Below are 23375 nucleotides of genomic sequence, written 5' to 3' on the forward strand. Positions count from 1 at the left end.
TAGTGATATTATGTATTAATATAAACAGAAAATAAAAACGCACTATAAATTCTTCACTTTCCAATATTGATTATCAATTTGATTTTATATGCATAACCTCACTATCGCAGTTTATGTCAATAAATATTTATTAACGAAAAAGAAAATATTTTGTTGCACTATAAATTACAGTATAAATTAATAACTAATGAATTCTAACAATTGTATTCGGTTATTCGCTCCGAGCGTTAACAAAGTGTCAAAGCAAAATCGACCGACCTGCTCATGGTGGCGGTTTTTTGAAATTTTATAAGGACGCTTTGTGTATGTTTTAAATGAGACATTTAAAAAATGTCGTGTCACGCTAGTGATATTTATGTATTAATATAAACAGAAAATAAAAACGCACTATAAATTCTTCACTTTCCAATATTGATTATCAGTTTGATTTTGTATGCGTAACCTCACTATCGCAGTTTATGTCAATAAATATTTATTAACGAAAAAGAAAATATTTTGTTGCACTATAAATTACAGTATAAATTAATAACTAATGAATTCTAACAATTGTATTCGGTTATTATCACTACAAAATAAAATATTCAAGTTTAACAAAATAATCCCATAAGACTCAATGTTAAAACGTCCTTACAAAATCTGACAGCGTATCACGTGACTGTACGTAGAGGGGAGACGCACGGAGCCAATTATCACTACAAAATAAAATATTCAAGTTTAACAAAATAATCCCATAAGACTCAATGTTAAAACGTCCTTACAAAATCTGACAGCGTATCACGTGACTGTACGTAGAGGGGAGACGCACGGAGCCAATAGCACTCGCTCCGTTGTCGCTCGTGCTCTAAAAATCGTGTGCGTTCGCAAAAAGCATACTTCACGAACTGTTTCATAAATAACTATTTTGTTTATTCTAAGGGATTTTCGCTCCTCGGTAATAGGGCTTTTCATTCACAGTCATTTGTTTCGAGCTTCTGTCATGTGTCATCTAATATTAATATATCCACGTCATACGTTATTGGTATTCCCAATGATACAAACCAAAGACGTATGACGTAGCTAAATTAATATTATGTGACACATGACAGAAGCTCGAAACAAATGACAGTCGATGAAAAGCCCTATAGGGTTTTTCACCGATTGTCATTTGTTTCAAGCTTCTGTCATATGTCGGATTATACGGATTATACGACATATGACTGTGAATGAAAAGCCCTATAACACGTAATAATATCTTTCATTCTGCGTTTAATTTTTTCAAAAATACTTGAAAAAAATTTAATGCGTTTAAACCACATTGGCGCGAAAGTAGTAGTTGCATTACAAGTAGTTCACTTACGTAGACGGATAGAGAAATAAAAATAAATAGTTCTTTTTTTATAGCCAAGAAATAACAGAAGTAGAAGTAGAACATAACCTAAAAATTTCATTGTTTACAGTGTAGATTCTTAATTACAAGAGTAATTAAATTACGATTAAAAGTACATAGTTGATTCCGAACTAAATGTTGATAAAACAATAATAACTTTATTGAATTTTATTAAAAATGCCTCCTGTAAGTAATATGACCCTAGTTAAAATCGCCGCTTTAGGTGGTTTTGCAACTGTCACTATGGCAATTTTGTACAAAAATAGATTGAGTTACAATGTATCACAAACTGAATTCTATAAAGACGCACTAAAAACATTAAGAAGCCACAAGGGAGCTGTTAGTTTGTTGGGCGAACCGATTAGAGACAGAGATGTAGATGTATCAGATATGGCAACAAATTTTGTAAAAGACAACACCGCACAATATAAGGTACCCCTGAAAGGAAGCAAACAAAATGGGCATCTGTATTTTTGGGCTTTGAAAAATGTTGACAAATGGGATGTTACAAGAATGGAATTGGAGCTAGATAATGATTCTTCAAAAAGACTTGTTATTAAATCATCTAATGAAAAACGTGATTCTTAAAGCTTAGAATTTGCTTGTATATTAACACCTTGGCTGCGTTTAGAGATAATTGTAAACTTACATTTGAGTTTTTTACAAGGCATGTACGTCCCATAGTGAACCTTTGCCACAGAGTGTTACAACACACTTGACACAACCAACCGTTAATGTAATACTAGGTCTATTTGTCTCCTGACGCAGCCAACCTGTTAACAACTTCACTGTCCCAATGGAAACATTGAATAACAGGAGTCTACCTCATCCAAAGCTTTTTCTATTATTTCAACTACCTTTGAATCATATTTGATTCATGGATGTTTGTATTAGGGACAGATTTAGTTCTTTGAATCATACATACAGTGGACTCACCCTATAAGAAACATGAATATTATATAACGAGGTACACTAGATGTCCCATGAAATTTTTATTGGATATCGATGGCTTAGTGTGAAAACCTCGTATCTCAATTTTTTTCGAAAATGACATTTTGGTGATTTTTGTTTGAAAACCTTGTATCTCACCATTTACAACTGTTAGAAAAAATCCAAATACAGTAGACTATTTTCTACAGCCGAAAAAAGAAACCACGTATATCAATTGCTCTCTTGATTTAGTGTGAATACCACGTATATAAAACCAAGAATTTGGTACTTACTTTGAAGTGTTTGTTTGAGAGATTCTACTTGGAGAAGTGTTTTTTGTGAACAACAAAATGTAGTCCGGCATGTAGAAACATTTTATGAACCTTAAATCAAAAGATTTGTATTGTATCGACCTAGTATTTGGAGGTGTGCAATAAGCTATGAAAAATGAAAACCTCGTAAATAATAATAAACACAACCTCATTTGAGATGAAAAACACGTATATCAAGATATACCTACGAGGTTATCATAGTTACTTGGGCAAAGGCTCTATATACTGCAAGGATATTTACGTGTTTTTCATAGTTAATATTTGTATTTCCAATTTAATAGCGATATTTGACACTTTTAGCTCTGGGCCAATATCAGATATTTGTCTCAATGTGCTCGACTTAAAAATATGTAACGTAATTTTTGTTTTTATGTTATATTATGCTGAAAATCAGTTTTTTGCCTCTCCTGTAAAATTGTCATTTAATGAGATATGAGGTTTTCATACTAAGCCATTGATATGTTTCTTTACCTGTTTTTAGAGCAGTAATGGCTATAAATAAATACCCCAACTGCCTATACAGGGTGAGGCAGATAAAGGGCCTATTAGAAATATCTCGAGAACTAAAGCTAAGAGAATCATGAAAATTGGAATACAGGGGTTTTGAGGTATGAACTATTTAATGAAAATATTTTGGTCTCTGCTACTTCCGGTTATACCAGAAGTTGATTGTAACTTCGTTTTTTTAAATGGGACACCCTGTATATTTTTACAATTTTGGATTCTGCTCGATGTCTTCTTTCTTAAAATATGAGGTTTTGTAATATTATACAGGGTAGTTTAAAAGATAATTACGGTTTTTTATAAATTGTGTAGCAAACTTCACACCCTGTAGAATTGTACTGATTTGATATTAAAAACTCCATTTATGTTCAAGTGATTTTTAATATAGTGTATTATTATCAAAAATTAATAATATAGCAAAATGTTTCATTTTAGTATACAGGGTTGGTCGAAACTCAGAATGAATATTTTCTGAGTTTTCTTAAATGGAACACCCTGTATTTTTGTATTGTAATGAAATAAGATTTTATAGTACTTTTTTATTTCTTAACCGTTCCCTATACCTAACTGCTTTGATTTTTAAGTTATTCGTATTTCTTTAAGACATTAATTGCAACAAAAGTACGTGAAATTTTATTAGGTTTGCCGTGAAAATATTCAATCATAAATAATTTTTCGAAAATAAACACATATTGATCTCAACTGACCCTTAATTTATTCATACTGGTTGATATATCAAAATACCTACGTATTTAAGATTGTTGGTGTGTTTAATATTAATAAAAACATACAATATTCTATCTAGTTGGCTATGACTTGGACACTAAATATGCTTAGACATTTGCTTTGCTTAAACATTCTACTATTTTTGAAGTTCCAGTTGCTTTGCTGCCATTACTACTTAATATGAATTTATCTAATGAGAAACTGATTCAGATGTTTTTTGTTCTAGGAGAGTAAAACAAATAAAAATGTGTTATTAGCAATAAGAATTTATCCTCAGCAATTCCATGATAGATGATAACCAAAAAGAGAAACTTCTCAAAATTTACTAGAGCGGTTTCGACGAACTGGACATATAGATTACGAAAAATTTGATCGAACAAAAACTGTTGTAAATGATTAAAATGAATTAAATCTTAGTGGCACTGAGAATCTGCATATTAGTATGAACGTTCTCGTAATCTAAGTGTCTAGTACGTCGAAACTATTCTAGTAAACTTTAAAAAGTTTCTCTTCCTGGTTGTCGTCGATCAGGGAGTTGCAGATGATAAATTCTTATTGGTAGTAGTACATTTTTGTTATACTCTCCTAGAACAAAAACTTTACTAATCAGTTCCCCATTACAAAATTTATATTAGTAATGGTAACAAAGCAACTGGAACTATAAAAATAATGTAATGTCTAATGTTTAATCAAGTTTAGTGTCAAAGCCATAGCCAACTAGGTAGAATATTGTTTGTTTTTATTAATATTTTATGCACCAACAATCTTAACAACGTGCATTTTTGGTATCTCATCCAATATTAATAAATTAAGGATAATTCTAGATTGACATGTATTTATTTTCAAAAAAATTTTCATGATTTAATATTTTCACGGTAAACCTAATACAATTTCACGTAATTTTTGTTGCAATTAATGTTTGTCTTAAAGAACTACGAATAACTTACAAATTAAAGCAGTTAGGTATAGGGAATGCTTAAAAAATAAAAAAGTACTATAAAATATTTCATTACAGTACAAAAATACAGGGTGTTCCATTTAAGAAAACTCAGAAAATACTCATTCTGAGTTTCGACCAACCCTGTATACTAAAATTAAATATTTCGCTATATTATTAATTTTTGATAATAGTAGACTATATTCAAAATCACTTAAACATAAAGGAAGTTTTTGATATCAAATCAGTACAATTCTACAGGGTGTAAAGTTTGCTACAAAATTTATAAAAAACCGTAATTATCTTTTAAATTACGCTGTATAATATTACAAAACCTCATATTTTAAGAAAGAAGACATCGAGCAGAATCCAAAAATGTAAAAATATACAGGATGTCCCATTTAAAAAAACGAAGTTACAATCAACTTCTGGTATAACCGGAAGTAGTAAAGAGACCAAAATATTTTCATTAAATAGTTCATACCTCAAAACCCCTGTATTTCAATTTTCATGATTCTCTTACCTTTAGTTCTTGAGATATTTCTAATAGGCCCTTTATCTGCCTCACCCTATATATAGAAATGCCCAACATGTGTGTTATTATCGAGGCCAGTGCTGTAATAAATTCCACCGCCTGTAATAAACTTCTTTCTGTTTATCTATCGACTGATATTGAATATTGTAGGCTATTGTAATTTACAACTTACGATGGCTAAGTCTCATTGTTCATGTCGACCATCGACACCAAATAAATGACGTAAGAGGCTCAAAACATTTCATTATTATTGTGGTCTGGTATAACGAGATCCGCTTATAACGAGGTAATTAGTCCACCATTTCAGTTCTTGTTATAGAGGGAGTCTACTGTATATGGTTCATTGGATAGTGAAATTGTTAAGTACTCTTTGCATGTGAAGTTTGTAAGTTAGTTATGTAGATGTCCAACATATTATATATTATCGCTGAATGTAAATAAAATGAATGTAAAATAAAATTTTTCTAAGGGTTAATTTTGTGCTTACTAGTCATTAAGAAACATAAAATTTAATTCTACAGTGATGAGCGCGCTAATAACCGGCAAAATAGGGCAAAAAATGGAAAACATAATACATTGCGAAACAAAAAGAGAGTGGAGATGGAAATTATCGTTATAAACGTATAAATTAACATTACATAATTTCCTACCTTTAAACATATCAGAGGAGTATGACAAGTGTCACTGTGACAGTAAAATTTTATAAAATACTCGTGTCACAGACGTCTAAAGGTGGGAAACTATGTAATGTAATGTTAAGTTATATGTTTATAACGATCATTTCCACCTCCATTAGTTTCATCTCTTTTTGTTTCACAATATAATATTATGTTTTCCGTCTTTTGCGCTATTTTGCCGATTATTAGCGCGCTCATCACTGTATAGTCCTCAACAGACTGTTGATAGAATCCCAAGTAAATGTTGATATAACATCAATCGTAATGATCAATTAAAATATAGATATTATCTATATCTTAATTGAGTTTTTGTTTTTGTATGTAATGTAATTTTCATAATGTTGTTCTGAAGCTATTTCCTTGTGGCATTTTTATGATTAATTATTTATATGGGAAATAAGCCACAATTAAAATGAAAAAAATAATTTTATTAACGTTTCGACTAATAAAATACAATATGAGGACAAAATTACAGATCTAATTACAAATGGACCTTATAGCAAATTAACGAAGGATCCAACGAAGACACTGGAAAACAAAATATATAGAGCTTTATTCAAATTTAAAAATGATCTAACATACTATCAAAGAAAATTAATGACACCTCACTACAGTAAGACACCACATTTTTATGGAGTGCCGAAAATTCATAAAGCGAACATACCACTTAGACCCATTTGTAGTACCATCAATTCTCCTTGTAGTGAACTATCAAAATTCTTATTAAACATTCTAAAACCATTTGCTAATAATGATGACACTTTTATAAAAAATACAAAACATTTTTTAAACAAATTATCAACTATTGAATTTAATCCAAATAATATTTTAGTAAGTTTTGACATAAACAGTTTATTTACAAATGTACCATTAGATAAAACTTTAAACATAATCAAAACGAAATTAGAGAATGATAATACATTGGCAACTAGGACAAGACTAAATGTATCAGCTATAATGGAGTTATTGACATTATGTACCCATAATACCTATTTTCAACTAAACAATGAATTCTATAAACAAAATTTTGGTCTAGCAATGGGCTCTTCTTTATCTCCATTATTGGCTAATATATTTATGGAGGATTTCGAAACTAATATTATTTCTAAACAAAATTTAAAACCCACAGTATGGTGGAGATATGTAGATGATGTGTTTTCAATATGGCCTCATGGATCAGAATTGTTGGATACATTCCTGAATATTATAAACGATCAAGAAGAGACAATAAAATTTACAATGGAAAAGGAATACAATAACAGCCTACCTTTCCTCGATGTTTTGATCTCAAAGAAGGATATTGGATATGAGACTCAAGTGTATAGAAAACCAACACACACCAACAGATATCTCAATTACAAGTCAAATCACAACATCAACGTTAAAAAGGGAATCATTAAATCCTTATATGATAGAGCCAAAATTACTTGTTCTAACGAAAATTCCTTTTTAACAGAAAAACAATTGTTAACATCTGTTTTATTAAAAAATGATTATCCTTTATCGTTTATAAATAAGGAATTGTCAAGATTGGATCGAATGGAACAGAACAACTTAGAACGGGATCCTACAACATTCACCAGAAATAATACGAGGAAAATATCAATACCATATATAAAAGGACTATCCGAGAAACTTAAAACAATAGGAAATAAATTCAACATTTCAACAACATTCAAAACAACAAACACATTGAGATCTATTCTATCTAAAACTAAACCTAACAATGATCAAGAAAGAACAAAAAATTGCATTTATAAAATACCTTGTGAATGCGAACAATTTTATTTAGGTGAGACATCAAGACCATTAGACGTTAGAATAAGTGAACATCAATCTTATATTAAAAATAGAGAATTTGAGAGATCTCAAATATGTCAACACGCATGGGATAATGAACATAGAGTTCAGTGGAGAGATTCAAGTATAGTCCTGAAAGAATCAGATAGTAAAAAGAGAAAAATCAAAGAAGCGGCTCTAATTATGCTAAATGAAACCAATTGTGTCGCAAATTCCTCGGTAGAATGCAGTAGGATGTGGTTACCCATACTGAAAGAGGAAGTCAATAGAAAGAAAATACCAAGATTAGTAAGTCAATAATATCGAGCTAGTACATATTTTATATTTTAGTATTACTTATATATCTAGTATTATTAATAATATTTATAATTTAAACATGTTACAAGTCAGAATTTGGTATTATTTTTTGAGAGTAAATTAATGTAAGACCAAATATTTACGATGTCGGGATAGTATCACAGGGTTTTTCCTGGTTTTCCCTTGTGATTTACTATGAAGTCTCTAACACGAGAATTTTACTGTCGTTGCATTTGGTTGTCTTTTTAAATACATATCACATGCTATAATTTTTTATGACGGATATTCTTGAGTTGGGGTTAATTTCATGTAATCGAATGAACTATCTTTCAGTAAGTCGTCCCAGGAACGCAACTCATAAATATTGGCAATATCATTTTAAAGTCTTCTACTTTAAAATGTATAATATATGTCTGAATTGCCAATATAAATGAGTGAGATTAAATAAATTATTAGAAGAATTTTTTTTGCTTAGCAACAACACTTTAGTTTATTTTAGTAATATTTTGTATTTTGACAACGGCACCCGATTTGGGCGTCGAAACGTTAATAAAATTATTTTTTTCATTTTAATTGTGGCTTATTTCCCATATAAATAATTAATCGTAATTTTCATATTACTGTAAGTAATTTGACTTTAAAAATCATGACAAATCTAAACAACAAATTCTGATTTTTACCTGTATCCGATCCTTCTATAAGTTACAATGAAAACGGACGATAAATGGATAGACATTGGGAATTTACGATATAAATTCCATCACATGTCAATTTATCTAAGGTAGAGATTAAACGAATTTTGATTCCTAGTACTCAATTTGGTGGTAAAATTACCTACCATATTCAATTCAATTCAATTCAGTTTATTGATGTCAATATACAAAGTATTTACATAAGTCAAAATATATTATCCTTCTCCAAGAAGCTGCTTGGAATGCCACTCCAAAATGTAAAGATACACAGAATAAAAGAAACAATCCTATTAATATAAGAAATCAAATTAAAGAGAAGAGGAGACTAAGAAAGATATGGCAAAACACAAGGCAGCATCAAGACAAAATGAACTACAATAGAGCCGCAAGACAGCTGAAAAATACAATACTACAGCACAAAAACTCCTACATCGAAAATTATCTTTAAAATTTAACACCAACAGCAGATACCGATTATTCACTTTGGAAGGCAACCAGGAAATTAAAACAACCCAGTAAACACATGCAGCATTAAGAAATCCAGATGGCTCATGGTCGAGAACAGATCAAGAAAAAGCAGAGGCATTTGGAAAATATCTTGAAGAAGTTTTTCAACCTCTGCCCTCTGTCAGTGCTGAAGAAGATGAGGCTATCTATGAAAGTCTAGCAACAATCCAACAGCCAAGTGAGCAAATTAAACCAGTAACAAAAAGATATGTAAAAAATACTATTCAATATAGATTAAAAACCAAAAAAGCTCCTGGCTATGACCTTATAACAGGAACTATCTTAAAAGTGTTACCAGATAAAGGTGTAGTTATAATAACACAACTATTCAACGCCGCAATAAGGCTGAAAATTGTACCAACGCAATGGAAAATTGCTGATATAATAATGATCCATAAACATGGTAAACCACCTCACGAACATACCTCTTATCGTCCTATTAGTCTCTTACCGGTACTAGCTAAACTATTTGAGAAGCTATTAGCGACCAGGCTAATGAAGATAATAACTGATAATAATCTTTTTCCGGATCACCAGTTTGGTTTCAGAGAGAAGCATTCAACAATAGAACAAGTTCATAGAGTCGTTGATATAGTAAATAAAACTTTTGAAGAAAAAAAGTACTGTTCTGCACTTTTTCTTGACGTCAGTCAGGCTTTTGATAAAGTCTGGCATGAAGGGTTGCTCTTCAAAATAAAAATGAACGTTCCTGATTCAATATGTTTACTATACTAAAATCATATTTAGAAGAAAGGTACTACCGTGTCAAGCATGAAGCAGATACATCAAAAATCTACCCTATACGATCTGGAGTCCCTCAAGGTAGTGTTCTGGGTCCTATAATATATTTAATATTTACACACGACATACCAACAAACGAAAATGTAACGACTACAACATTCGCAGATGACACAGCTATGTTAGTCACAGATGAAAATCCCGCAACGGCCACCGAATCTCTTCAAAGGCATATTAGGAACATTGAAAAGTGGACAAAGAAATGGCGAATAAAGATCAATGAATCAAAATCACAACATATCATATTATTTACAAAATGTCGTAAAATATCGCCTAATATAGAAATAAATAACAAAGCAATTCCACAAGCCGAAAGCGTTAAATACCTTGGTATGCACCTGGACAAAACTTTGACACGGAGAACACATATATGGAAAAAGCGCCAACAGTTAAATTTAAAATTTCGTAAACATTATTGGATACTGGGCAGAACATCGAAGTTGTCTATACGTAACAAACTGTTGGTATACAATACAATACTCAAACCGGTCTGGACCTATGGGATCCAGCTATATATGGGGTACAGCAGTAAAATCCAACATATCCATAATGGAAAGATTACAATCCAAAGTGTTACGCTCTATAACAGACGCCCCATGGTTCCTGTCAAACAAAGACATTTATTGTGATCTAGAAGTACATACGATCAGTGAAGTGATAGTTCAGTGCAGTGTTCGGTACATAAAACGCCTAGAAATCCATTCAAATTCCCTGGCAATAAATTTGCTTGATAATAGTCAACAAACTCACAGACTAAAACGTAAAAATCCACTGGACCTTATTTATAAATAAGTTTTACACCTCACCGTAATTGTGTTTATATTTTAGATATATGTATTGTTTGTAAATGTAAAATGTATTTTTGTATGTAGCATCCCAGCAAACAGACCGACGTGTTAATTACGTGAATTTGTGGTACATTTGTCACCAATATACGTAAATTGCTTACGTGAATTTCACGTGAAAATTTGGTTGGAATGTCACATTGAAAATACGTCTTTAAATTACGTGAATAACTCGTCTTCAATAGACGTGTTATTCACCTTAAATACCAATAAAATGTTTCGGGAAATTCACGTTGCAAATACGTGTTGATCAACATATCTTTCGGTTCACGTAAATAATTCGACCTTAATTAACTTACTAATCATGTAATTATTATCCTCATATGACATAAATAAAACAAGCCTATAAAGTATTAACAATGTATTTATTTAGTAGAATTTAGAGACTTTAAAACATTTGTCTTGTATAATTATTATACAAGATAATGAACCAAAAATGCTACCGACCTAAAGACGCATTAAAAAATTTGCCAACACAAAACACAACACAGGTCACTTTTTATTTTGACGACACTTCAACCCTCGAGCAGTGAGGTAAACGTTAATACGAAAGGCATTATTATAAATAAACCCGCCTAAAATAAAACGAGGGAAATAAAGCTCTTCACGTTTCACTTTCACTTTTTGTTGTGAGGAGAAATGTGAGAAGCTGATATTAGAGAATTAGAGGTTATGCTCATCGATTATAAAAATCGATTATTTTTAAATTACAGTTAAACTATTCTACTTACTTTAAATTAGTATTACATATTTTCTTTTTGTTTTTAAATTTCTTCTGCTATTACCTAATTGGTCTTACTAAAAATCTATTTCAATACCAGAATAATATAAAAAAATAATCCTATCGAAACGTATCTATTATTCGATAAATCGATTAATTTAGTTTTCGAACCAACTATGTTAATCACGTATCGTGGTCACGTGATAGTATTTAAAGGAGGAGAAAGGCTTGGTAGTACGTCATCACCGCGCGCGATTTGAAAATTAGACTCGACATCATTTTAGCTGTGATATTTTTAAAGAAAAAAAAAATAGCAAAAATAGCTTCAAATCAAGGTTGGATTGAAATAGTTATGCTAAATGATTTTAAAAGCGAAATCATAAACTTTTTGTTTAAATATTGTATTATTTACATTACTTTACGTGGAATACATCTAATTTTTCGACGTCCATAAAATACAGGGAGTAAAATTCAAGCTATACGTATTTAACCAACACCGTTGTAAAATTTTGTTTTCAAAAATATTTCTCAAAATTTAACCAAAGGAAGTTATTTCTGTTTCGTGATTATTACGTGAAATAAACGTACCTTTGCGATGTAACCGACATTCACACCTATGATAAAAAACATGTACAATATTCGTCATTATGATTTTATATTATTCTAATGTCAAACATGTATAAAGGAATCAAAAATATATTGGTGAATGATTTGGCACTGAAATACGTTTTTTTCCCGTCATAAATCTCCGAGTTACGTATTCGTTGAAATTTGCCGTAAATTTAACGTAATTATCACGTAACTGGGCTCAAACCTGTTTGCTGGGATATTATCGGAATGTCATGTTTGTTCCATACTAGAGGTCCAGTCATTGGACTGACCTCTCTAACGTCAATTCTTTTTTATTTCAAACCCCAAAGACGCTTATTGTTAGAATTTTTATAACTAACAGATTGCTGAATAAACGTTTCAAAAAAAATATATATTATCAATCAATAGAAAAATGAAAAAAACCTTAAACATCTAGTAAATTCTAGAAACTGATTAGTGGAGTATTTTGTGATGTCACTTGAAGTATAAAAACTGAAATTTATTTTAAAATAATTGATAAAACAATGTGTCTTCATTCATGACAATTTTCATATTTATTTCAATTTCAACTTTTGAAAGCGTTTAATAAATAGGTCAAGAACTATAGTGCTCTAGAAATACAGATTACATTTTTTGCTATTGAAAGCGAAAAATAAAATGTAAGTAATTTTTATAAATATCATGAGTATTTTTTTGTCCAAAATAGAAATCTTTTGTTTTAAGTAAATAAAAAAATTGTGATTCCTACATCAAAATCTGTATTTTGTTTAATCATGAAAGTCAAAACTTGATTCCAAAATTATTTTATATATTATATGTATGTCACTAGATATGTAATGAATTTAATACACCGAAATACCAAACTACTTATATGTTTATTTGATTTTTTCTACAACCGTGTTAAAAATGCAATTTTTAGCACTCCATACGAGCGTTAAAAATGCTACTTTAAGGCCCTATTGCTTTAAAATTTTTAAGGCACTGCAGTTCCTATTGACCGTATAGGCAATTTTGATGTAATGTCGAAAAAATGTAAAAATGGAATGTCAGTCAAGTTCAAGTAAAAGTTTTTGTAGATATTGTCCTGTAATTACGTTTGTAGAAAAAATACTGCATGATATGCGTGTTAAAAAGTACATTTTTAAGGCACTTATGTGAATTGCAGAACCTCAATTGCAGAATTGCTTCGCTCATTCTGCAAACTTTCACATGCGTGCCTTAAACGTGTACTTTTAACACTTATATCATAAATAACTAGGTATTATTAATACTAGATGAGATTTTAAAAGATTATCCAACAATTTTACTTGTTAGTTAAAATTGGGTCATTAAATGAATTTATTAATTAACCTTATCTAACTAAATTGTTCTTTGTTACAGAATGCAGATCTTTGTAAAAACACTCACCGGTAAAACCATCACACTCGAGGTTGAACCATCAGATACCATCGAGAATGTCAAAGGAAAAGTTCAAGACAAGGAAGGGATTCCACCAGATCAACAAAGATTAATCTTTGTTGGAAAGCAGTTGGAAGATAGTCGTACTCTCTCAGACTACAACATTCAAAAAGAATCTACACTCCATTTGGTACTTCGTCTTAGAGGTGGTATGCAAATCTTTGTTAAAACTTTAACTGGAAAGACCATCACCCTTGAAGTAGAACCTTCAGATACTGTTGAAAACGTCAAAGCTAAAATTCAAGACAAAGAAGGTATACCACCAGATCAACAAAGGTTAATCTTTGCTGGAAAGCAGTTGGAAGATCTTCGTACTCTCTCAGATTACAATATTCAAAAAGAATCTACTCTCCATTTGGTTCTTCGTCTTAGAGGTGGTATGCAAATCTTTGTTAAAACTTTAACTGGAAAGACCATCACCCTTGAAGTAGAACCTTCAGATACTATTGAAAACGTTAAAGGTAAAATTCAAGACAAAGAAGGTATACCACCAGATCAACAGAGGTTAATCTTTGCTGGAAAGCAGTTGGAAGATCTCCGTACTCTCTCGGACTACAACATTCAAAAAGAATCTACTCTCCATTTGGTACTTCGTCTTAGAGGTGGTATGCAAATCTTTGTTAAAACTTTAACTGGAAAGACCATCACCCTTGAAGTAGAACCTTCAGATACTGTTGAAAACGTCAAAGCTAAAATTCAAGACAAAGAAGGTATACCACCAGATCAACAAAGGTTAATCTTTGCTGGAAAGCAGTTGGAAGATCTTCGTACTCTCTCAGATTACAATATTCAAAAAGAATCTACTCTCCATTTGGTTCTTCGTCTTAGAGGTGGTATGCAAATCTTTGTTAAAACTTTAACTGGAAAGACCATCACCCTTGAAGTAGAACCTTCAGATACTATTGAAAATGTCAAAGGTAAAATTCAAGACAAGGAAGGTATACCACCAGATCAACAAAGATTAATCTTTGCTGGAAAGCAGTTGGAAGGTAGCAGTACTCTCTCAGACTACAACATTCAAAAAGAATCTACTCTCCATTTGGTACTTCGTCTTAGAGGTGGTATGCAAATCTTTGTTAAAACTTTAACTGGAAAGACCACCACCCTTGAAGTAGAACCTTCAGATACTATTGAAAACGTCAAAGGTAAAATTCAAGACAAAGAAGGTATACCACCAGATCAACAAAGGTTAATCTTTGCTGGAAAGCAGTTGGAAGATAGCCGTACTCTCTCAGACTACAACATTCAAAAAGAATCTACTCTCCATTTGGTACTTCGTCTTAGAGGTGGTATGCAAATCTTTGTTAAAACTTTAACTGGAAAGACCACCACCCTTGAAGTAGAACCTTCAGATACTATTGAAAACGTCAAAGGTAAAATTCAAGACAAGGAAGGTATACCACCAGATCAACAAAGATTAATCTTTGCTGGAAAGCAGTTGGAAGATAGCCGTACTCTCTCAGACTACAACATTCAAAAAGAATCTACTCTCCATTTGGTACTTCGTCTTAGAGGTGGTATGCAAATCTTTGTTAAAACTTTAACTGGAAAGACCACCACCCTTGAAGTAGAACCTTCAGATACTATTGAAAACGTCAAAGGTAAAATTCAAGACAAGGAAGGTATACCACCAGATCAACAAAGATTAATCTTTGCTGGAAAGCAGTTGGAAGATAGCCGTACTCTCTCAGACTACAACATTCAAAAAGAATCTACTCTCCATTTGGTACTTCGTCTTAGAGGTGGTATGCAAATCTTTGTTAAAACTTTAACTGGAAAGACCACCACCCTTGAAGTAGAACCTTCAGATACTATTGAAAACGTCAAAGGTAAAATTCAAGACAAAGAAGGTATACCACCAGATCAACAAAGGTTAATCTTTGCTGGAAAGCAGCTGGAAGATAACCGTAGCCTCTCAGACTACAATATTCAGAAAGAGTCCACCCTGCATTTAGTTCTTCGTTTAAGAGGAGGAAAATAATCTTGTTGAAATTAAATATATTTTTATATTTTCAATAAATAAATTATAATCTATCGGAGTATTTTTATTTCAAACATCTTATCACTTGTACAAATTATTAAGTATTTATTAGAAATACACTGCGGTGCAAAAAAAATCGATCCACTAAAAATTTGGTAATTTTTGATGTTTCGAATCTCCTAAACCTGTTGTCCGATTTAAGTGATTTTTTACCACGTTATAGCCTTATCCATTGACAATATCGATGTAATAATATTGTTGCTAGACAGTTAAACTGTCATTGTATACCGGGTGTACGAATCAAACTGTGTTTTTTCTTAAAGTTCGCATCACCCTGTGGACTATTCTAGCATTTATAAAATAATGAAATTAAAACCCAACTATAGCCTCAGATTTTCTTAACATTTTGTCTTTCGATTCATTCGCTTATGTTGAATAATAAAAAAGTTAGGTACTTTAACAACTGGCCATGTTCGTCATCAGTACAGGGTGTTTCTAAATAAATGCGACAAACTTTAAGGGGTAATTTTAGATGAGAAAATAATGACAATTTGTTTTATAATCATATGTCCGCAAACGCTTCGTTTCCGAGATACAGGATGTCAATTTTTTTTACAAACTGACGATTTATTTATTGCTTTAAAACCAGTTGAGATATGCAGATCACATTTGGTGGGTTTTAAGACGTAGTTTTTGCACATTTTTTGACATACAATTAAGAATTTAATATTCACCAGTGGCGTGCGTACGGGTAATATTATCGGTCATAATACCCGTTTGCGCCCAACTGGTGAATATTAAATTCTTAATTGTATGTCAAAAAATGTGCAAAAACTACGTCTTAAAACCCACCAAATTTGATTTGCACATCTCAACTAGTTTTAAAGCAACAAGTAAATCATCAGTTTGTAAAAAAAATTGAACATCCCGTATCTCGGAACCGAAGCGTTTGCGGACATATTATGATTATAAAGAAAATTCTCATTATTTTCTCATGTACAATAACCCCTTAAAGTTCTGTGCAAATATTTTAGAAACACCCTGTACTGATGACGAACATGGCCAGTTTTTAAAGTACCTAACTTTTTTATTATCCAACATAAGCGAATGAATCGAAAGACAAGATGTTAAGAAAACAATTGAGGCTATAGTTGGGTTTTAATTTCAGTATTTTATAAATATCAGAATAGTCCACAGGGTGATGCGAACTTTGAGAAAAAAACACAGTTTGATTCGTACACCCGGTATACAATGATAGTTTGACTGTCTAGCAACAATATTATTACAGACATATTGTCAATGAATAAGGCTATAACGTGGTAAAAAATCACTTAAATCGGACAACAGATTTAGGAAATTCGAAACATCAAAAATGACCAAATTTTTAGTGTATCGATTTTTTTGCACCGCAGTGTATTTCAAAACCTATTGTTTTCAAAAAAACCTATTCATGAAAAATCATCAAAATCGGTGTGATGAAATTCGAAATTCCTAACTCAGTGAGCTTTACAAATGGACTGTGTTACAATAGGGAAATTGAAAAAAAAAAAAAAATAAATAACAGTAAAAAACGGACTTTGTTGTAAGTAATTTGTATGAAAAATTTTTCTACCTCGTAAGTTCTCATTACAGAATCTTTAACAGGTCTGCCTCTTCCTCGTACTGCTATTTCTAATAGGATGTAGAATTAACTCGCGAGGAACAGTATCTACTAATTACACTTTTCTAAGAGAGTTGTAATAGGCTATTGATTATGTACTATAGAAAGGAACTACAACGTTAACGGGGTTTTATTATTTCATATGATTTAAATATGAAAAAACCGCGGAGTGCTACCATTTAAAGGGGTGCGTTTTTGAGAAATGGGTGAATTAGTCCCTGGGCACAGGTTACATTAGGGTGAGTTCTATCCACTTTTGGTACAAACACGTCTACATAAAAATTGTTCTTGGTTAAATTACCTATCTAAATATAACTTTTTAAAGTCAAAGATATTTTTTTTTACAAAAATATATTCAAAAGAAAAAGCACAAAGAAACCCAAAAGAAAGAAATATTGTTTTTTGTCCCATAACCTTTGTCCACGGGGATATAGGTATAGACATTGCTTCACAGAAAAAAAACTTACATATTTTCTGTTTAAAATGATGTTTAGTAGATGTCATTAGGATTTACAGTTTTCGAAATATGATTTTTCAAAGTTCGCCACTCACAGCAATTTTGGGCAAATTTCCTTGTTATTTCGCAAATATTGTTCTGTAAATTATTTCTACGTAACGTTAGGCATATGCAATGGTACATGTAGGAGGAATATAAATCAGTTACCTTTAAAATGTTCTACTGTATAATGTTGTACGACTTCTTTTAAAGAGGTTATCTTTTTCAAGATTTTATACTTTTAACGAGTTTATATATCTCTTACGATTTATTTTTAAATTTCCCATTATAACTTTTTTTTCTACATTTAGGTATATATTATATAATAAAAAAGAAAGCTTATTCTGTTTACTTTAAAATGGTGTATTATGAAAAGTTCTAGGATTATTTTTGAATAAGATATGCTTTTTCATAATGTAATAAGTAGGTACTTGCAACGATTTTTGATTTTAGGATTATTTTTTAAATTTCTCATTAGACCTTTTTTATGTAATTGTGTGTTATGATTGAATCTTATTTTTTATAGGTAATACTTTGGATTCACTTGACTCGGCCGGGCAAACTTCAAAATATGGATTAATTCCAATATTTACTGTCCAAGCTCCTGTACCACAAGTTTTGCTGCTTGAAAAAATAGCATGTAAATGTACCAAAGGATGTACAAAAAACTGCGGTTGTAGGAAGATAGGAAGTAGTTGTTCAATATTCTGCAAAGGGTACATGTGCATGGGTACTAATTGCGGGAACTCTAAGATAACTGAGGTGTCAGAGGAAGATATTGAAGCTAATGCTAACGAAGAGATGGACTTTTGATTTTGAAAATTTTTTTAATGTCAAAGTTTAAATAATTTTAACTAAAGTGATGTTTTCTAAGACTAATGTTTATGCAATTTTTGTAAAAGAAATATTTTTAAATAATACAGGTATAAAAATATCAAAGAATCAATCGGTTTCCATTATTTAAATATAGATTAAACACCATTTTAAAGAACAGAAAGTAAGCCCTCTTTATTGAGCAATATATAGTATATTAATGTACAAGAAAAAAAAGTTATAATGAGAAATATAAAAAATAATCCTAAAATCAAAAATCGTTGCAAGTACTTGTTACATTTTGAAAAATAATATCTTATTTAAAAACAATCCTAGAATTTTTTGTAATACACCATTTAAAAGTAAACAAAATAAGCTTTTTTTATTATATATAATAAAATATATAATATAGAATATAATAATATATTATATATACTATAAAAATCGTTAAAAGTATAAAACTTTGAAAAACCATAATCTCCTTATAAAAAAATCGTACAACGTTATACAGTAGACCATTTTAAAGATCTAGGATTTCTATTCATATTACGTGTACCATTGCATATACCTAAAGTTACGTAGAAAAAAGCTACAGAACAATATTTGCGAAATAACAAGGAAAATTGCCCAAAATTGCTATGAGTGGAGAAATTTGAAAAATCATATTTCGAAAACTATATATCCTAATTACCTCGACTAAACAATATTTTAAAAAAGAAATATGTAGGATTTTTTCTGTAAAGCAATGTCTACCAATATCCTCGTGGACAAAAGTTATAGGACAAAAAACAAAATTTCTTTCTTTTGGGTTTCTTTGTGCTTTTTCTTTTGAATATATTTTTGTAAAAAAAGTATCATTGACTTTAAAAAGTGATATTTAGATAGGAAATTTAACCAGGAACAATTTTTATGCAGATATATTTGTACCAAAAGTGCATAGAACTCACCCTAATGTAACCTGTGCCCAGGGACTAATTCACCCATTTCTCAAAAACGCACCCCTTTAAATGGTAGCACTCCGCGGTTTTTTCATATATAGATGTCCATTGACCATATGAAATAATAAAACCCCGTTAACGTTGTAGTTCCTTTTAGCTATATTATTTTGTATATAATCAATAGCCTATAAGGAGGCTGTTGATTGTCTCAATATTACGAGTAGGTAAGCAGATACAAAACAAAAAACTGAAAAGGTTTTTCCCGAAAAGATAAAAATGAATAATTTAACTCGCTGAATTAGTAACCGACTCCTATATACGCATTATCCCCAAAACGAAGAAATAATTAATAAGTAAAGTAAGATGCACCATTGGACTGCCGGAATGGTGCATCTCTTTCCCACTCACATTGACGGCCGTCGCAGTACGCTGTTAGCGCTCATTGTTAATAATTAGAAATAACAGCGTAGTAATAAATTAATTATACAAATTTTTTCAGGATCATGTAAGGGGCTTTAAACTTTGATTTAGTCACTTTATTACTGTCATAAAAATAATTTTTAACAGAGTTATTAAGCCTTGAAAATAGCCGTTTTCGCGTTTTTCAAAATTTTAAATCGCGTATAACAACAATTAATTTTAGAGAAAAATCACAAGAGACCTTTTTTGCTCATAATGACCCAAATAATCTAAAAAAAATTGTATGAAGTGAAAAATTGATTTGTTTAAAAAAATGTTTAAACAATTATTTTCCAACTCTTTTTGAGTAAGTTTGTGCAAAAAAACGAATCGGAATAATTTACCTAACGGGGGCGACGATACAGCTTGGTCTAATAGTCAAGCAATGTTGACCGCGGTTAAATTTTTAAATTTTGGATGGGTGACCGCTTATAGGAACAGCTTCTGTTAGTAGTCCGTTCTTTAATGGCAAAATATTGCAAAGCCTCTAAATTTTAAAGAACCGCTTGGATTGACATGATATTTGGCATACACATGGCTATCAAGTCAAAGAAAAAAAGTGATATTGTGCCGATATGTGCTTTTGCCCTGGGGGTGGTTTTCACCCCCTCTTGGGGGTGAAAAAATATTCGTCCAAAGAAAGTCAGGAAATGGATAAACTGGCTAATTTTAAGTAACTTTTGTTCTATAGAATTTTTTCACTAAGTCAATACTTTTCGAGTTATTTGGCAGTGAATATGTTCATTTTTTCAACAAAATAACCACGCTTTTAGACGGCTTTTCGCAAATAACTCAAATTGTAAGTATTTTGTCGAAAAAAAATTCCTAGTAAAAATATAGCCTGTAAAAAATTTAAAAAAATGGTGTATATATCACGTCTCTACACCTAGTAGAAGCAGAGTTATAGCTAATGAAAAATAGGTTCATATTCGTCAAATTCCAAATGGAATACTTTAACGTGAAATAACCAAAAATTAAGCACATTTCTGGGAAAACTCATTACAACTTATTTAAAGTGTTTAAAAAAAGCTTCATTTTTGTTTTATAAAAAAAAATTCTAGCATCAAAATTAAACAAGTTACGCTCAAAATAATGTTAGTCCCCTTTGGTTTTGGTAAAAAAATCGAGAAAATCACCCCCTAATTAGTATCTTAAATGAACTTAATCGTTACGACTTCACAAGTTTCTTGACTCGTGTTATATTGTTTATATGATCTGTAAGTTTGATCGGTTCAAAGTCCTTATTATTGAAAGGGCTGTAGTTAAAAGGGGTTGAACGAGTCACTGATCACGAATGTATGCAAATTTAGAAACACCAAATCTTAATCAATTTTTGTCTAACAGAAAAACAAAAAAATACATGATATTCAGAAAAGCAAATTTGACTTTTTTTGTTTTTCGAGATTTTTGGTATTTCTAGCAATTTTTAAGTTATTTTGAAAAAAAGCATATTTTTCAAAATTTAAATTTTTAAAAATTTTACTTTGAAACCAAATTTTTTCAAAAATAAGCATTTTGAATCGATGAAATTTACAGATCATATAAACACAACATAAGTAAAATCATTTGTGGAGCGGTAACGATTAATTTCATTTAAGTTGCTAATTAGGGGGTGGTCTTCCCGATTTTTTTTTGTAAAAACAAAAGGGACCAACTTTATTTTAAGCGTAACTTGCTTAAATTTAATGCTAGAAACTTTTTGTAAAAACAGAAATAAAGCTTTTTTAAACACTTTAAAAAAGTTATAATGGGTTTTCCCCAAAAAGTGCTTAATTTTTTGGATATTTCACGTCAAAATATTCTATTTGAAATTTGGTGAATATGAATCTATTTTTCATTGGCTATAACTCTGGTTCTACGAGATCCAGAGACCTAACGCGTACATCATTTTTTTTTTACTTTTTTATATGCTATATTTTTGCTAAGAACGTTTTTTTCGACAAAATACTTACTTTTTGAGTTATTTGCGAAAAACCGTCTAAAAATGTGGTTATTTTGTTGAAAAATGAACATATTCACTCGCAAATAACTCGAAAAGTGTTGACTTGGCGAAAAAGCTCTATAGAACAAAAGTTACTTAAAATTAGTCAGTTTACCCATTTCCGGACTTATTTTGGACATATATTTTTTCACCCCCAAGAGGGGGTGAAAGTCACCCCCAGGGCAAAAGCACACATCGGCACAATATCACTTTTTTCTTTGACATGTAAGCTATACGTATGCCAAATTTCATGTCAATCCAAGCGGTTCTTTAAAATTTAGAGCAAAAACCGTGAAATAATGGACTATAGTTGTTGCCTTGCCTTACTTTTTTTAATTTTTGGTATTGTATTAGGTAATAAAATTTTTTGGAAAATAGTAAGTAGTAAAATTAGTTTAATATTTAAACAAAATACAAATATTAACTGTTTAAAATATATTTATTTTGTTGAAATCATATAATAGAAGTATAACTTCTTACTTATATTACGTGCGTACAAAGTACATAAACAATCTCTTTTTTGGATATAAAGAAAGGCCCCTCCGGTCTCCGAGCCGATTTACTTTTTGCTATTAATTAATATTAATATAATTATTACCTTTCCAACGAGTTTCCGATCAGGTAGAAATTAATTAATTTTAATCTATTGTACTTTTAATAATTATATCTTCTGTCAGTTAGGAATAGTCCTAGACCACTTTTCGCAGATCGGGAGGGGCCGATCGCCCCCCTTGTCCCCCAAATAATTTAAATTTTTAAATTATTTATAAAGGTTATAAAAACATGGGGCCGGCGTAGCTCAGGCGGTAGTGTGCTTGACTCGAGTGCTGGTATAGGTCGGGGTTCAAATCCTAGCGCCAGCAAGAACAACTAGACATTTAAAAAAAATGTCTATAGGCCCCAGGTCGACTCAGCCTGAATAAAATGAGTACCTTAGGTAAAACCAGGGGTAATAATAGGCGGTTGAAGCGTAGCACTGGCCCTGTTACCTTCCTTGTATACCGTAGGCCCTAGATATAGCAGACTACCCTGCTATAATCCCAAAGCCACGATAGCGGTATAAAACGGGCGACTATTATTATTTATTTATATAGAAATTTAGCCAATCGGCCCCCCTCTTAACGATGCTGGATCCGCCGCTGCTAGTCGCTTATTACTTATGATGAGGAACGCCCTAGTCTATATAAACTCTTTTCCTTATATTTCTTTCTTCCATGGTTTTAGCAAGGTTTTATTGCCGGATGCCCTTCATGACGCAAACCCTCCTCCTTTATTCGGGCTTGCGAGCGGCACTAATAGTTACTGAGATCAACTCAGCAACTAGCAGAGGC

General features: G+C 31.1%; 2 protein-coding genes across 28 annotated transcripts in view; both read left to right on the forward strand.

Annotated features, from left to right (window-relative positions):
- LOC126882967 (polyubiquitin-C) overlaps positions 1–15750 on the forward strand; it is a 33260-nt gene extending 17510 nt beyond the window's left edge. The window contains exons 3-5 of one of the 27 annotated variants that reach the window (XM_050648062.1): positions 13639–13992; positions 14221–14318; positions 14547–15750. In XM_050648062.1, the coding sequence (XP_050504019.1) occupies positions 13639–13992; positions 14221–14318; positions 14547–15697 (1603 nt within the window). In that variant the 3' untranslated portion in view covers positions 15698–15750. Of the gene's footprint in view, positions 1–13638 lie in introns of all 27 variants that reach the window. The other 26 variants (XM_050648069.1, XM_050648082.1, XM_050648074.1 and 23 more) reach the window with 26 other exon arrangements.
- Positions 1236–5805, forward strand: LOC126882968 (uncharacterized). The gene has a single exon (XM_050648084.1). The coding sequence runs from the start codon at positions 1544–1546 to the stop codon at positions 1952–1954; it is 411 nt and encodes a 136-aa protein (XP_050504041.1). The 5' UTR covers positions 1236–1543; the 3' UTR covers positions 1955–5805.
- Positions 15751–23375: the final 7625 nt, after the last annotated feature.

This window comes from Diabrotica virgifera, chromosome 4 (assembly GCF_917563875.1).
Source record: "Diabrotica virgifera virgifera chromosome 4, PGI_DIABVI_V3a".
Taxonomy (NCBI): Eukaryota; Metazoa; Arthropoda; class Insecta; order Coleoptera; family Chrysomelidae; genus Diabrotica; species Diabrotica virgifera.